The 15,601-nt window shown below is 49.4% G+C and overlaps 1 protein-coding gene across 1 annotated transcript in view; it reads right to left on the bottom strand.

Annotated features, from left to right (window-relative positions):
- LOC119163368 (neprilysin-1) overlaps positions 1 to 15,601 on the bottom strand; it is a 28,988-nt gene that overhangs the window by 8,832 nt on the left and 4,555 nt on the right. The window contains exons 5-13 of the mRNA XM_075885458.1: positions 15,370 to 15,531; positions 15,162 to 15,248; positions 14,477 to 14,679; positions 6,795 to 6,977; positions 6,630 to 6,716; positions 5,759 to 5,889; positions 2,103 to 2,334; positions 1,071 to 1,169; positions 270 to 332 (exon numbers count right to left, since the gene is read on the bottom strand). Of these exons, the coding sequence (XP_075741573.1) occupies positions 270 to 332; positions 1,071 to 1,169; positions 2,103 to 2,334; positions 5,759 to 5,889; positions 6,630 to 6,716; positions 6,795 to 6,977; positions 14,477 to 14,679; positions 15,162 to 15,248; positions 15,370 to 15,531 (1,247 nt within the window). The remainder of the gene's footprint in view (positions 1 to 269; positions 333 to 1,070; positions 1,170 to 2,102; positions 2,335 to 5,758; positions 5,890 to 6,629; positions 6,717 to 6,794; positions 6,978 to 14,476; positions 14,680 to 15,161; positions 15,249 to 15,369; positions 15,532 to 15,601) is intronic.

Genomic DNA, 15,601 nt, shown 5'->3' with positions numbered 1-15,601 from the left:
GTGCTCAAGGGGCGAAAATAGAAGCAACGAAATCACCGATTTACTCATTTGCAAAGTGATATAACTCAGGGGCTCAAGCCAGACATTTTCTTTGGGAAGGAGCACCACCTTGATTTCGGGAGGGGCACCCCCTGAAAATGGTCATTTCCCGCTCTCCATGCTACGGCGAAAAAAAAAAGTCGGAGGGGGGGGGGGAACGTGCCCGGTGTGCCACCCTCTGGCTACACCCCTGATATATATAACTATCGTTCATAATGTGGTGCACTTACGTCCTTGTAGTACTCGTCCAAATCTCGGTCGCTCCGGATCCACGGAGGGTAGCCGATGTTGAGCTGCAAGTGGTGGAGCTGCGGCAGATGTGTAATTGCAACTGACGGGTCAAGTAAAGGCGAGGGTGCAACGTATACTTGGCTATACACTGGCTACGGAAGAAGCTTACGAGTTACGTTATAGTTACGAGTTTCGGTTGTCTCGATCAATAGGTGCCCTATCTTCGTGGCCACTCGAGTTTAGCTAATCCTTGTACGTACATTATCTTGTAAATGTGCTATGCGTGGTTATTGCATTGATATAGTTAAAAATTGCAAATCTGCAAATAGCTCGTGTTGGAGTAGTGTTCATCTTTAGTTGAGTGCTTGTAAGAAAACGCTCCTTAAAGGTGTTAGGGCCAAGGGAAGTGATATAATAAGGACAATCATTCAACATACGGCTGGCATATAACGTGTATATCGTGCTTTGGACATGCTGGCGCCGCCGCCGTGGTCTATAGTGGCTATGGCGCTCGACTGCTAACCCGAAGGTCGTGGAATCGAATCCCGGCTACGGTGGCTGCATTTTAGATGGACGTGAAAATGCTCGAGGGCCATGTGCTCAGATTTGGGTGCACGTTAAAGAACCCCAGGTGGAAGAAGTTTCCGGAGCCTCCACTACGGCGTCTCTCATAATGATATCGTAGTGTTGGGAAGTTAAACACCAAATATTATATTGCACGCGTAATATAATTCTGTGCCTCGCCCAGCGAAGCGCATTCCTCTGCCGGTGCGAGCAGCCATGTTCATAGAAAAGAGTACCTTCTGCCGGGCCCTGTCCTTGGTCTCGGTGTCCATCCAGGTGTTCAGGTCGATAAGGACGGCGAACGCGTCTCGCACTTCTTCCGCAAGATCGTACACCTGTAAGCGGACAAAGAATCGATGCTACAACAAGAACAATGTTCACATATGCGCACTAACTGATTGAGGGTCTCCACAACGCCCTTTGGGGAGTGTTGTTGCCCCGCAACGGCAAGCAGACTATCTTGGCTTGCTAGATAAGTGGTGAGCGCCAAGTTTTGGAAGGAAAGGAAACGCAAGCAAGCCAGACATCCGTTATTGTTGTCGGACAAAGACTCCTCGAAAATTCAAACGGTTTCTCTTAACACCGACACAGTTACAGTTCAGGTACAAAAGAGTGAACTTGCTCTATATGTTGAAAAATTATTGGCGCAGGACAGACTTCTCAAAGGGTTCACACTGTTTTTAGACCAATTATTGTTAACCTGCACTCTTACACGCTAGGTACAAGACTGTTGAACAGAAACTCCTCAAACGGTCCAAACTGTTTTTAAGAGTGCAATATTTGTGCATTTGCACATTTACATTCTAGGTACAACAAAAGTTAAGTTGCTCTAGTCGGTGAACTTGCACACTCCGAGTACAAGAAGACAAAAACGAGTAGAGTTAATTGTTTCTCGGACCAAACACTCGGTAGACGGAACGTGAACAGATTAACCATTTTCTTTCAGTTTTTGCAGGTAGTACAACAAATGGTGTTACATAACACCGCTAAAAGTACTTTGGCCAGAACAGAATAGACAGAGTAAACGTGGTTTATCTCTTAAACCCTCTATAAATGTGTTTACGGGGTGTGCGTAAAATGGAGTAGAATACGTGGCCTTAGTCGTGCTTCAATGAGGCCTATTCCTGTAACCACACTGTTACCTCACCGTGGTAAGACCTCATATGAGATCCATGGTTTACCTTGCACGAAGAAGGTCTAGCTGACACGCTCTCACTCAGTCTTTGCATAAGAACGAAAAGGAGGGGTGGGGGATGCGCATGGTATACCTTGCGGTACCGCTCGGCCGGCTTGCTTATGTGCCGGTCGAAGTAGAGCCTGCCCACGGCGAAATACAAGAGTTGCGTGGTGAGGCGGACGCATTCGCGCGGCAGTTCGATGATGTCCTGCACCAGGTAGCGGTAGCGGTCGAACCGGAAGCGAGACCGCCGAAACCGATCCATGGTGTGTATGCCCATCGTCTGCACGATGCGCCAGCCGATGTAGTTGGCCACCGTAGAGCTGCAACGGGGGAAGAACATCGCGGTTAATAGCTCGAATGCTCACTCTGTAGGATCGTTATACGCCAACTGTCCTATAGTTTTTCTAGCGACCATCTCAAAAGGGGCATCCAGACCCACCAACTTATTCGAAGGTTGTGGGTACGGATGCAACCGGCGACAGGCGTGGTTTCGAAGAAGCAAATAATATTCCCCACGTGGAGAGTGTGGCACACCAAGCACGTCCCTTCTCCCCCCTCCCACCTTCTTTCACCCGAATTATTTCACCATGCACAGAGAGCCGACTAATTTGCCGGCCCGGCAAATGTAGTCCAGGTGGCGCCACCTCTCCGCACGAGAGAAAATTCTGCCTACGCCACTGCCTACGTCTTCCTTAATTTGTCCCTTGAATTCAATTGGTTTGCAGTAATTCACTATCTCCGTAGGTCGGCTGAGAGAACACATACACAGCATCTGCGCATTGGTGAATGGGTAATTCTCTTCAAATGTGATACTTGAAAATTTTGCAGCGCCATTAATGTGTAATATGTGCGACATATTCGGCTCCTCGTATTAGGTCAGTAGGTAGCCCACAAACGCCACTATGAAGCACTGTACTACGCCTAGCATAGTACCGTGATTGCTGAAAAAAAAAAAAGGCTTGTGCGAATATTCGACCGCTTCAAGTATTGAACGAATATTACGGTATTCGAATTTGCTTCGATTCAGATTTACATGATTGCACATGTATAAGTATTCGAAACGAACGTATTTTTTTATTTATTCAAAATGCCTTACAGGCCCATTAAAGGGCATTGAGTAAGGGGGCATCAGAATATACATTGCAAAAAATACAGACAAAAGTAAAAATAACAGGGAAACAAGCAGAAACAAACAAACAAATGGAACGGCAAGTTGAAACAAAGTTACGCAGTAGAAAAAAAAAGAAGTCACAGCTTTGCTGCAAAGGCGAAGCAATGAACGCGATAGCAACAAATTGGAAGGTCACGCGCAGAACTGCAACCCGATCGAAACGTGCCCAGCGCTTCTCACGCACAAACCACGCACGAAACTTACTCACAGGTACAGATAAACGCGAATAAGTCTCTCAGTTGTTACTTCGCTGTGTCTGAAAAACGCGCCCTTTTCGCAAACGGAGGCTGTGCAACGATTGCAGTGACCTTTGTGCGACCGGTAACTACAACAGAATCGTTCCAACGAAACCTAAAAGCTAGCCAAGACGTACGATTTTCCCCACTGGAAGATAAGGGCGCTCAATCGAGCGTACAAACCTTTTTTTTCTACGCGGGTCAAAGTACGCGTGAAAGATGAGAGCCGCCGCGCGCTCACTGCGCCATCTTGCTGATAATGCTGAAAACACGATAGTCTCCCCCCCCCCCCCTCGAGATGCCCGTTAATAGCGGTAAGTAGTAGATATGAATAGCTTGCCGTTTGAACGTGGAAAGAAGTACCGTACGGTGGTTCAGAGGTTAACACCTTGCATTCATGACGTGGAGGTCCCACGTTCGATTCCGCGCTCCGAAGTCTTTTCTGGGACTTTTCTCCTTTCTTGCGTCTTCATATATATATATATATATATATACATGGTGCAAAACATCGACGCCCACGCCATCGTGGTCGGCGGCGAAATCCAGCGGAGAGTGCCCATGTAATTGCTATCGCAATAAAATGGAATGAACTCAGGTTATCACGCAAATATTCACGGTTAGAGATGGATACGATGTGATGTGGAAGCTGTTCAAATTTGCTATGGCGCTAGGTGATGAGTTAAATGCCAGTGTGTGACCGTGAATGCACATGAAACTGCGTGTGTTGTTAATGCGCCGAAATGTGCGCAAAGGGACATGAAGTGGCAAACAGTACATTAGTACAGATGTATCCGTACATTAGTACACATGTAACTTTCTGTAAAGCTCACTGCAGTAAATAGGTGTTAAGCCGTGGAAACATCTTTGAAAGAGAGTACGCACTGCCGCGAAGCCCCGCTTCAAGACTAAATGAACATTATATCCTCACATCGATACATCTTTTTTAAATGCGAAGCAGCTCCGTGACTAGCCTGTGTAACGCTGTCCTTCCGTACATCTCCCACTGCGCATGTTTGCATCTCGCGTTTCGTGCCGGCCCAGGAAGACGCCTGCAGAACTGTCGCTCCCCTCCCCTCTCTCACCTCGCAAGGCCGACGCAGGCAGTGTCTGCTAGTAAAAAACCGACTGTTCGCATTGCACAACCGTCCACTGGTCACCCCGTATACGTTGGCACTGGATCACGCGTTTGGAATTCAGTCAAGGGAGTCTTTACTTGGCTTTCGCTTCATGAGCGCCAGCGTCAATGTCGCCGCCAGTGTAAACGTTAGCGCCCGCTTCTTCGCATCTACACATGGTTCCCTTTAGCAGGAGATGATCCATTTCCGTCTCGAGTTTTTTTTTTGCTTTTTTATTAAAGGCTTGTTATGTTAGCTGACATGTTCTAATTATAGTGAATTTTGAAATGTAAAATATTTTACAGGTTGTCACTTGCGTGCTACCAAAAATCAAATACTGCCAGTACTGTTCACAGTTCAGAAAGGGAAAATAGAAAACTGGCAGTTTGCACGAAACCACAAGTTCGTACCGGTTTCTCAGAAAGCAAAGATTCTTTAGTTGCCGAAAAATTTGTCCTAGTTCGGGGATCGAACCCGAAATCAACGCCTTTTCGGGGTAGTCGCTCTACCAATTGAGCTAATTAGAAAACCAGCAATTAGCAGTGCGAGGGTGAATTCATCGACAAATCAAAGCAAATGGTCACAATATATGCAAATGCCACAAACTCTACTCTTCCTACAGCGCTCCTTTTCGATCCTTTGTTGTTTTCTTATATTCGCGTGCTGTGTTATTCGAACTCATGGACCAAAACCGAATTGCCCAAGCTTCTACTCTTGCACAATAGGGCAAGCATCTGTGGGACCTAAGTATTTAAACAGCTTTTACGCAACAAGCTTTGACTTCTTCTATTTAATAGTCACCTTGAGTGAATGTTATTCAAGTACATTCTAACAATCGAAGTGCGGTGAGTTCACAACGCAGAAAGTATTCGCATGGAAGCAAAATGTGGTGACCTTCCGACACTATCTCCTGTTCAAATGTTGATGATTCATTTGATATGTGGGGTTTAACGTCCCAAAACCACCGTATTATTATGAGAGACGCCTTAGTGGACGGCTCCGGAGATTTCGACCACCTGGGGTTCTCTAACGTGCACCCAAATCTGAGCACACGGGCCTGCAGCAATGTCGCCTCCATCGAAAATGCAGCCGCCGCAGCCGGGAATCGATCCCGCGACCTGGGGGTCAGCAGCCGAGTGCCTTAGCCACTGGACCACCACGGCGGGTCCCAGTTCGAATGTTGATCTGCTGTACTTCTATGCGAATGTTATCGATGACTCGCCTCGACACTTCCTTGAGGAGTCGAGAGAGCCGCTTCAGGTAGAGCGGGTGCATCACCACCACGTGGTCGTCCAAGTCGAGTGACACGCCGACGTCCCGCAGCACGATGTTTAAGAAGTACACCCAGCGGATCTGCAGCACGTCGTGTAAAGGACATCTCTCGGTGTTTATACTTTTCAGGAATCTGTAGCTCAGTGTCATACAGAAGTGCTGAAGTACGATCCCTCTGCTATAACACCTCTCAAAAATATAAGTGATAGCTCTTTCTTGCGTTCCTCGCACGAGTTTTTCTTTGTTAGCGATGATGTCCTCAAAGGAAGCTGTTCAGTCGTATTCTTTATATTTTCATTGCGATACCAATCATATGGAAACTCGAGGTGATTTTTACAATAGCCGTCATGTTACGTCTAAAGTCCAAGTCTATAACATCGCCGCGGGCGTCATATATGTTCTACGAGCGAGCGAAAGTTTGCGAAGACTGCAGATGAATGTGGCTCAATCCGAGATGACGTAAGCCGGCCGGAGAACTATGTTGCTCGGGCTAAATTACGAACGTCGATCTAGAGGGCGTGGTCACGCGGGCTATCTCGACAGACTTCAGTACAGACAGTTCCTGCCGTCGCACGTGTATAACTGTGCTATATCTGCTCGATTCGCGCCGAGGCGACATACTACGCGAAAACTGTTTCGATCCGTGGAGCGGCCGTAGAACTTTTGCAGAGTCACGCAAGATCGAATCCTAACGAAACACTTCTTTCTGTCTAAACGGCGTCTCGCTTAGTCTTTGTTGAGAGACTAATGTAAAGACATAGTCTTTGTTGAGAGACTAATGTAAAGACATAGAAAGGAGCTCGAACAAGTGACGCACTGACCTCTGGTATGGCGCCTTCGAGCATCTTGAGTGACATCAGGTTGTACACGCTCTGCGGATTGCGTATTTCGGTCGGCGGCTCCGAGATCTAAGGAAGGATAGAAAAACATGAATAACCGACAGCCGGCGGCATTGGCTGAGGGGGTGCAGCAAAAGGAGCACTCACGTAGGCGAGCTTCGCCTCAAAGGTGACGATGTCATTGACGATGTCGGCGGCGGCAACGTTGGCGCCGAGCAGCAGAGCGCATCGATAGATGTACAGCTTGTAACGGTGCAGTATGCGGAAGAAGGGACTCCGGTAACGGCCTCGCAGCACCAGGGTCTCCACACCGAACGAGGGCTGTCCAATCTGTGCACAGTGCGATATACGTTGTCTGTGTGTCTCGCCACCTTTTCGGCTTTTGTTAGATTCAGAGACACGAAAGCGAACGTGTATATATATGAATCTAAGGGTAAATTAACAGAACTCTTTTGCAAGTGCGTTTCCCGTTTTGTCACACGGCTTTTGTCATGAAGCGTTCCACATCGCGATTGGCGCAAATGTTCGTTTACAGAAATTTCTAGCGTTGCCCGCTTTCGTTCATACGGGCACTGCTAAGCATGCAGAAGCTTGGGGTCTCGCTCGCTGGATTTCGTGCCGACCGGTTGTGCCCTCGCGATCTCCGACGACAGCGCAGCTCTGGCCGACTGGCTCGATATACGCCATCTCCTGCCGCCGACAAGAGCTCTCGCCGAGTGGTGCCCCGTCCTTGGACTCCTACGACCGTGTCCATCTTTCTTATCTCCTCTTTGCTTCCGTCGTTTTCTGTCGTTCGCTGTCCCTGCGCCTCTCTGTCTCCTTCCTCTTCATTTTTTACCTTTTAATCTTATCTTTTTAATCCCTCCTTACCACAATCTCTCGTGCACGAGCTACTGTTGAGGTGTCGCAATCCGATTCAGACAGTTACGGGGCTCACTTTTCTCTTTAAGAATCACTTAAGAATGACATAAAAAGCTTTCTTTTGGCCTCTTTCACCTCTATCTAGCCAGTGAACGCAACTCGTAAGTTATCTGGCGAGACGAACTTTCGTAAAACTGGTGAATATATATATATACGATGAAACTTGCGTCCCTCAATGATTGGGATGCACCTTACAGTAGTGGTCTCAAACTCACCTGACAGACACGTAATTTAGTCTAAGAAAATGATTGGAAAGGGAAAAGATGGAGAGGTAAAGTGATGGAGATTTTAAAGGAGAAATCTGCGTAAATAACTGGAAACATAGGGAGGGACATGCACTCACAATGCTGTGTGTGTCCCTGTCTATAGTTGTCTCGTCTTTATGCGTTGGGAAATATGTCTCAATCAGAAACCAACTCGCCCAAACAGCAGTTAGAGCTAACTTAATTTCCCTCAAATCTCGGATATGGGTAGTCTGCGGGGCGTTTGTCTTCAGAATGCGAAAAAAAAAAAACATGCCAATACCGACCGCCAGAATGGCGGAAATGGGAACGCCATTCTGAAATATAGACATTTTGTCCCACGGCAAGTTTCGATTGATTGATATGTGGGGTTTAACGTCCCAAAACCACCATATGATTATAAGAGACGTCGTAGTGGAGGGCTCCGGAAATTTTGACCACCTTAGGTTCTTTAACGTGCACCCAAATCTGAGCACACGACCTACAACGTTTCCGCCTCCATCGGAAATGCATCTGCCGCAGCCGGTACTCGATCCCACGATTTGCGGGTCAACAGCCGAATACCTTAGCCACGGTGGGGCCAAGGTGAGTTTCAACAACACCTGACAACTATACGTGGTGCCGCAAAAAAAAGCTTGAAACCAGCAACTTGTCTAATTCATGAACATGCACAGCCATGCACAGGCCAGACCGTGTGTTAGAGAGACCTGACTTGATAGTTTTAGCATTGCGTTTGACCCTTGCGTTAGCGTGTGGGACAATGCTAACGCAAGAGGGGGCGCACCACGTGAGATAAACTAATCGAGAGAATTGCATACGTGAGACTTAGTGTTTGCGTTTATTGTCATTACGCATGCGTCGCACGCTATTTTTTTCGCGGTCCCCCGATAAGTGACTAAAATAGCGGGTGACTGCGACCAATGCGAACATTGCGTACGCTCTTCTAAAACTGCCTAGTGTTTTAGTTTAGCGTTAATGTCCTGTGCATGCGCAGTGTGGAGCACGCAACGCTATAGTTCTACGTCCTTGCGTTTGCTGCTTTGAAGTACAGCACCCATAGTTGGGCGAGCCGGTACATCTGCATCTTTACCATAATGGCGACATTAGATTAGATACTGAAGCTTGTGCTGCTTTGGCCTCTATATTGCCACCTAGAGTTGTGAGCCGGCAAGCCCTAGCGAGCCGAAAAGGGCAAAGAGAACGAAGAAGAGGTGTGGTTAGCGCCTCGTTTCGAAGATACACGCTCGTGTCTTTCTGCCCCGCTGTTCCTGTCCCTTCTCTACGGCTCTTGGTACGTGACAAACTGGTGGAAGTGCTGGGTGATCTATGCACCGTACCCCTCCACATACCAGGAACACAAGCGTCGTACCGGTGGTCACTCCTGTGCACCGCGCCAGCAGAAGGATCCGAGGGCAATCCCCTGAGTTTGGACTGCTCGCAAACAACATGGCAGCTCCGACCAGCCATGCCGACACCAATTCAACCGGTACGAACGGCACAACGCCGCTCCATTGCACCTTACTAACACCGCGAACGCCAAATCCTTTTCATGGCACTGCACTTGAGGATGTGGAAGATTGGCTTGTTCATTACGAGTTCGTTGCCGTGCACAACCAGTGGGACGACGCAGACAAACTGCGGCACGTCTATTTCAGTCTTTTGGACGGCGCACGTGTCTGGTACGAGAACCGGGCAGGTATTCTTACATCATGGGAAGACTTCAAACGCCGACTTCTTGCGACATATGCAAGCCCTGACCGTCGGGAGAGAGCTGAGCGCGATCTGCAGTCCCGCATACAACTACCAAACGAAGGGGTTGCGATGTATGTCGAGGAAATGACGCGCCTCTTCCACCGAGCTGACCCCGGCATGCCAGAAGAAAAGAAGGTACGGTACCTCATGCGCGGGGTGAAAGAGCAACTTTTCGGTGGGCTTGTACGCAGTCCACCCAAGACTGTGTCAGAATTTCTCACGGAAGCTGTCACCATCGAAAGCACCCTTAGGCACCGGGCCCCGTCATACGAGCGACACGTCAATGCTTCAACTACGGACTACTTTGGAGCTTTCGGTGGCCAAATGGATTTTTTCCGAGAGCTCATACGTTCAGTCATCCGCGAAGAACTTCAGAAGCTGTCAGTGCCCTCGCAGCCCTCTACCTCTTCGTTCTCCAGCGTTGTCCGAGATGAAGTCCAGCATGCTTTAAGAGAACCAACTTGCATGCGGGATTATCAACCACCCGGTGACTTCCCCCGCATGTCGTATGCTCAAGCTTTGCGGCAACCTGTAACACCCGCAATCCCGCATCCCACCGTGGCCCCAGCCATGCTGCAGACGGTCCAAGCGGCACCATATTACAGCGCACCTCGCCCGATCCCGCGAAAATCAGACGTCTGGCGTGCGCCTGATCGACGTCCTCTCTGCTTCCACTGTGGCGAAGCTGGGCATCTTTACCGACACTGTTCTTACCGGCAACTTGGACTACGCGGATTTTCGACGAACTCACCACCACCCAGGTTTGGTCAGCGGCCCCCTGATATTGAAGAGTATGTGGCTCAACAGCGCGGAACTTCGTCATCCTTGCACCAGTCACGCTCCCCGTCGCCGCGGCGATTTTCTCCTAATCGCCGCACCTATTCGAGCGTGGCGCAGGGTCGGTCCCCCAGTCCGCGCCGGGAAAACTAACCACAGCGACCTTCGGGGGCGAGGCCGCTCATACCGGCAAGCTCAAGGCCTCCTACCGACGCTTCCGCAAACTGAAGATTCCCCGACGACGACGACACCAGCTGGTTCCGAAAAGGTTTCATTAGATATTCCAGTGCTGCTCGACGGTCGCAAAGTCACTGCTTTAGTTGACACGGGTGCGGATTTTTCTATAATAAGTGAAAAACAGGCTGCTCTTCTAAAGAAAGTGACGATGCCTTGGAACCTCAAGCCAATTCGTACAGCTGGCGGGCACATCGTCATGCCACTCGGCATTTGCACAGCACGAATACAGATTCGTGGTTCAACCTTTGTTATCAGCTTGAGTGTTCTCCGTCAGTGTTCTCGAGACCTGATCATTGGCATGGACTTCCTGAGGGAGCACGGTGCTATCATCGACATTCGACAACGCCTCGTCACGTTCTCAACAAAAAGCGCCACACCAGAGCATAATCCCGACCACGATCGAGTATGTCTGCGGGTAATTGACGATGCTGTGACGATACCACCGCGCTCAAGTGTTATGGTTCAAGTGGCTAGTAACAAATCAGCACACGGTGAAATGGTGGCGGAGAGCAATCGATCCCTGCTCTTTTCCCAAAGTGTCTGCGTAGCACGAAGCCTAGTAGACCTTCAGGATGGCCATTGCGAGGTACTTGTTACGAACTTTAGCTACGAGCGCCGACACCTTTTCCCTGGTACTGTCATCGCCTATGCCTACCCAGTAACTAATGTGACTGAGTGTTTTGCTTCCGAGGCAACTGATAATACCGAAGCACCTCTCCGGGGCGTCGACATAAATCCAGCGCTTTCTGACGAAAACAAACGAAGGCTTAACGACCTGTTGATAGAATTCCACGCCTGTTTTGCACGTTCATCGAGAATCCGCCAAACATCGATTACCAAACACCGTATTATCACCTACGGCGACGCGCACCCTATACGGCAACAGCCTTACCGCGTTTCACCAACCGAACGACGCGCGATTCAAAAGCAAGTGAAGGAAATGCTTCAAGACGGTGTAATACAGCCATCAAGTAGCCCTTGGTCATCCCCAGTGGTCCTTGTAAAGAAGAAAGATGGTACACTTCGCTTTTGTGTCGATTATAGGAAGCTGAATAACGTCACAAAGAAAGACGTGTACCCGTTGCCTGGAGTGGACGATTCTCTTGACAGGCTGAGGCGAGCAAAGTACTTTTCCTCAATCGACCTCAAAAGTGGTTATTGGCAAATTGAAGTCGATGAACGTGACCGCGAAAAAACGGCATTTGTAACTCCTGACGGCCTGTATGAGTTCCGAGTGCTCCCATTCGGCCTCTGTTCCGCTCCGGCCACATTCCAACGAATGATGGATACCGTTCTCGCTGACCTCAAGTGGAAAAGTTGCCTCGTCTATCTAGATGATGTCGTTGTCTTTTCAAAAACGTTTGACGAGCACCTTCATCGCCTCCGGAGTGTTTTTGAAGCCATACGATCCGCTGACCTTACCCTCAAGCCAGAGAAGTGCCATTTCGGCTTCAATGAACTGAAGTTCCTCGGTCACGTTGTGAGCGCTACAGGCGTTCGGCCCGATCCCGAGAAGACTGCTGCTGTGGCCTCTTTTCCAGCTCCGACAGACAAAAAAAGTCTTCGGCGATTTCTGGGGCTCTGCGCCTACTATCGCCGTTTTATTGAAAACTTCTCTAAGGTTGCGGAGCCTCTCATCAGACTTACGCGTGACGACACCCCATTTCAGTGGACTGACGAACAAGCGACTGCCTTTGCGGAACTGCAACATCGATTGTGTTCCCCTCCTTTACTCGGTCATTTCGATGAGGACGCTGACACAGAGGTGCGCACTGACGCAAGCAACATTGGTCTCGGAGCTATCCTGCTGCAAACACAAGATGGGATTGAACGTGTGATTGCCTACGCGAGCCGCACTCTATCACGTGCCGAAACCAACTATTCAACGTCAGAGAAAGAATGTCTCGCGGTAATATGGGCGATTACAAAGTTCAGGCCTTATCTATATGGGCGCCCATTCAAAGTTGTGAGTGATCACCACGCTTTATGTTGGTTGGCTAACCTCCGAGACCCCTCTGGGCGATTAGCACGATGGAGTCTGCGACTTCAGGAGTTCGATATCACCATTGTATACAAGTCGGGTAGAAAGCATGAAGACGCCGACACGCTATCACGAGCACCTCTGGAGTCCGACCATACAGCTGTAGAAGACGTCAGCACCTTCCTGGGGACTCTCAGTGGGGCGGACCTCCTCAGTAAGCAACGAGCGGACCCCGAGTTAAGACCCATCATCGATCATTTAGAAGGCAGCACCGCGTCTGTTCCCCGTCCCCTTTCCCGTACGTTGCCGTCATTTTGCTTACGACACGACATATTATACAAGAAAAACACTAGTGTTGGCAGCAGATCTTATCTTCTAGTCGTCCCTCATGACCTTCGTGATGACATCCTATTAGCCTGCCACGATGAGCCGACATCCGGCCACCTGGGATACTCACGGACACTCGACCGGGTTCGAAAGCTATATTTCTGGCCAAAACTCGCAGCTTGTGTCAAACGCTACGTGAAAGGATGCCGCGAATGTCAGCGTCGCAAGTCACCACCTGCGAAGCCTGCAGGCCTCTTACAACCCATCGATCCACCGCGTACGCCGTTTGACCAAGTTGGGATGGACCTTCTTGGACCGTTTCCTATGTCTCACTCCGGAAACAAGTGGATCATCGTCGCAACTGATTACTTGACGCGTTATGCTGAAACGAAGCCATTGCCACGTGGTACAGCATCTGAAGTCGCCCAGTTTTTCATGCACCACATTGTGCTTCGTCACGGTGCCCCGTCATTCATCATCACTGACCGAGGGACAGCGTTTACGGCAAAACTGTTGGACGACATCTTCAAGCTCAGTTACACGAACCACCGCAAGACAACCGCATACCACCCCCAGAGTAACGGCTTAACAGAAAGGCTGAACAAAACGCTGGCGGACATGATTTCTATGTACGTGGATGTGCAGCATAAAACGTGGGACGAAATCCTGCCATACGTAACGTTTGCGTACAACACCGCAACCCAGGAAACGACAAGGTTCGCACCCTTCCGCCTCGTTTACGGTAGAGACGTGCAAACCATGCTAGACGCTATGATTCCTTGTGACATCGACCAGCACGAGCTACTAACTCCCGATGTCGACGATTACATTCAGCGTGCAGAGGAAGCACGTCAATTAGCTCGCGTGCACATAAGATCGCAGCAATGTGAAGACGCCCGAAGGTACAATATCCACCACCGACAAGTCTCCTACCAACCTGGCGATCAAGTGTGGGTTTGGACTCCTGTTAGACGGCGAGGTCTGAGCGAAAAACTCCTGAGCAAGTACTTCGGACCCTTCAAAGTATTACGGCGGTTGAACGAGGTCAACTATGAAGTTATTCCAGACGGAGGCTCGGCAACGACACAGCGCCACTCACCACGAACAGAGATTGTGCATGTCGTCCGCCTAAAACCTTATATTACGCGGTGATACTCGTCTTATTATGCCCGGGCAGCAAACATTTTCGTTTTTTTTTACATTGCCCGTTGGGTCTCGAACGAACTGTGAACTCTGTTAATGTTTTTTTTTCTCTTATGACCAACCTCAGACAATTTTTTTTGCACCTGCATATGCCCTGTGCACTATAGCTACCGTTTCTCTTTTTTTTCCCTTACCAACCCTGCTGTCCCCTTGTGTATGAGCATCGGGTCGATGCTCTAATGGGAGGGGGAATAATGCCACCTAGAGTTGTGAGCCGGCAAGCCCTAGCGAGCCGAAAAGGGCAAAGAGAACGAAGAAGAGGTGTGGTTAGCGCCTCGTTTCGAAGATACACGCTCGTGTCTTTCTGCCCCGCTGTTCCTGTCCCTTCTCTACGGCTCTTGGTACGTGACAATATAATGTTAGCGGTATGGTAGTAGGTTGGCGCTCACGTAAAGGATGTAACGTTCGCTGTTGTGGTAGTCGAGGTGCGCAGTGACCGAGATGAGTGCGTCCAGACGCAGCTCTCGGATGGCGTTGCCCAGCAGGTAGAAGGTGCGGAACTGCTGCGTCCGGTTCACTATGGGCCAGTGCGCTAGCTCGTACCGCGCCAGCAAGTCCTCCAGGGGCTTGGTACCTTTGCTGTTGCGCAGGTCTGCGCTCAGTGAAAATAGGCACGCGAGGAGGATGCACGAAGAGGTTTTATTATGGTCAAATATCGTGAGGATAGCCGATTATGGCTAGCCATTTGTTCCTTCAGGATTCAGTACAAACGTTGAATTGATGCAAGGGTATGCCATAAGAAGGACATAGCTTTGTCCAAGCGCATTCCTAAACTATAGGGAGTTGTACCGTTGCGATGCAACACGGTCGAGTTAGTTTCAACGATGCACATCAACGACCCGTTCTATTTGTCCGGGACAAAAGCTTAGCCTCGGATTTTTCGAGTGTTGCAGAAATAATTAAGGCAAGATGAATATAGCTCCTGTTGAACATATGTAACAAGTGGTTTGCCACCTTGCTGGGATAATGAAATGTTGGAGAGAGTACGCACTTTGCTAATAGAAAACCAATGCGACAGCAAAATGAGCGCTTTATCGACCTGGTGTGCGACTTGGGGGAATGATGCTAACGTACCGATGTTGATGCAGCCTTGGTAGAGTGCAGCAGCCTTCTGGGCAGCCGTCTGGTCTCGGTACGATATCACGGTGTTGTTCAGTATCTCTGAAAGCATTCAACATGTTCGAAATGAGCGTAGTATGGTACGGAAGTTGGCGAATACTTAGTTTGCCTTATCTCTTCTATAACACAATGATTCGTAACCATCTAGGTGCCGGATGCGCACCGGAGATCTGGTCCTCTACGGTTCGTCGCATGTCCCTGGCGACGCTCTTGAAGACTTCGTCCGGAGCCACCTTGGCCGTGCGAATCCAGCCGCCGCAGACGTGCTCGTAGAAATCCTCGCAGGCCTCCTGGAAGTCCAGCTTGGAGGCCCGCATTGTCAACGCTGCACAAGTTGTCCAATGGGTTAACCAGGGATAGCACATCAAACATGCGTAAGTTAACTTCCACGTACC

The sequence above is a fragment of the Rhipicephalus microplus genome, unplaced genomic scaffold, assembly GCF_043290135.1.
Source record: "Rhipicephalus microplus isolate Deutch F79 unplaced genomic scaffold, USDA_Rmic scaffold_152, whole genome shotgun sequence".
In the NCBI taxonomy this organism is placed as follows: Eukaryota; Metazoa; Arthropoda; class Arachnida; order Ixodida; family Ixodidae; genus Rhipicephalus; species Rhipicephalus microplus.
Note: the sequence above shows the minus strand (reverse complement) of the source record. Positions and strands in the feature narration are given on the sequence as shown.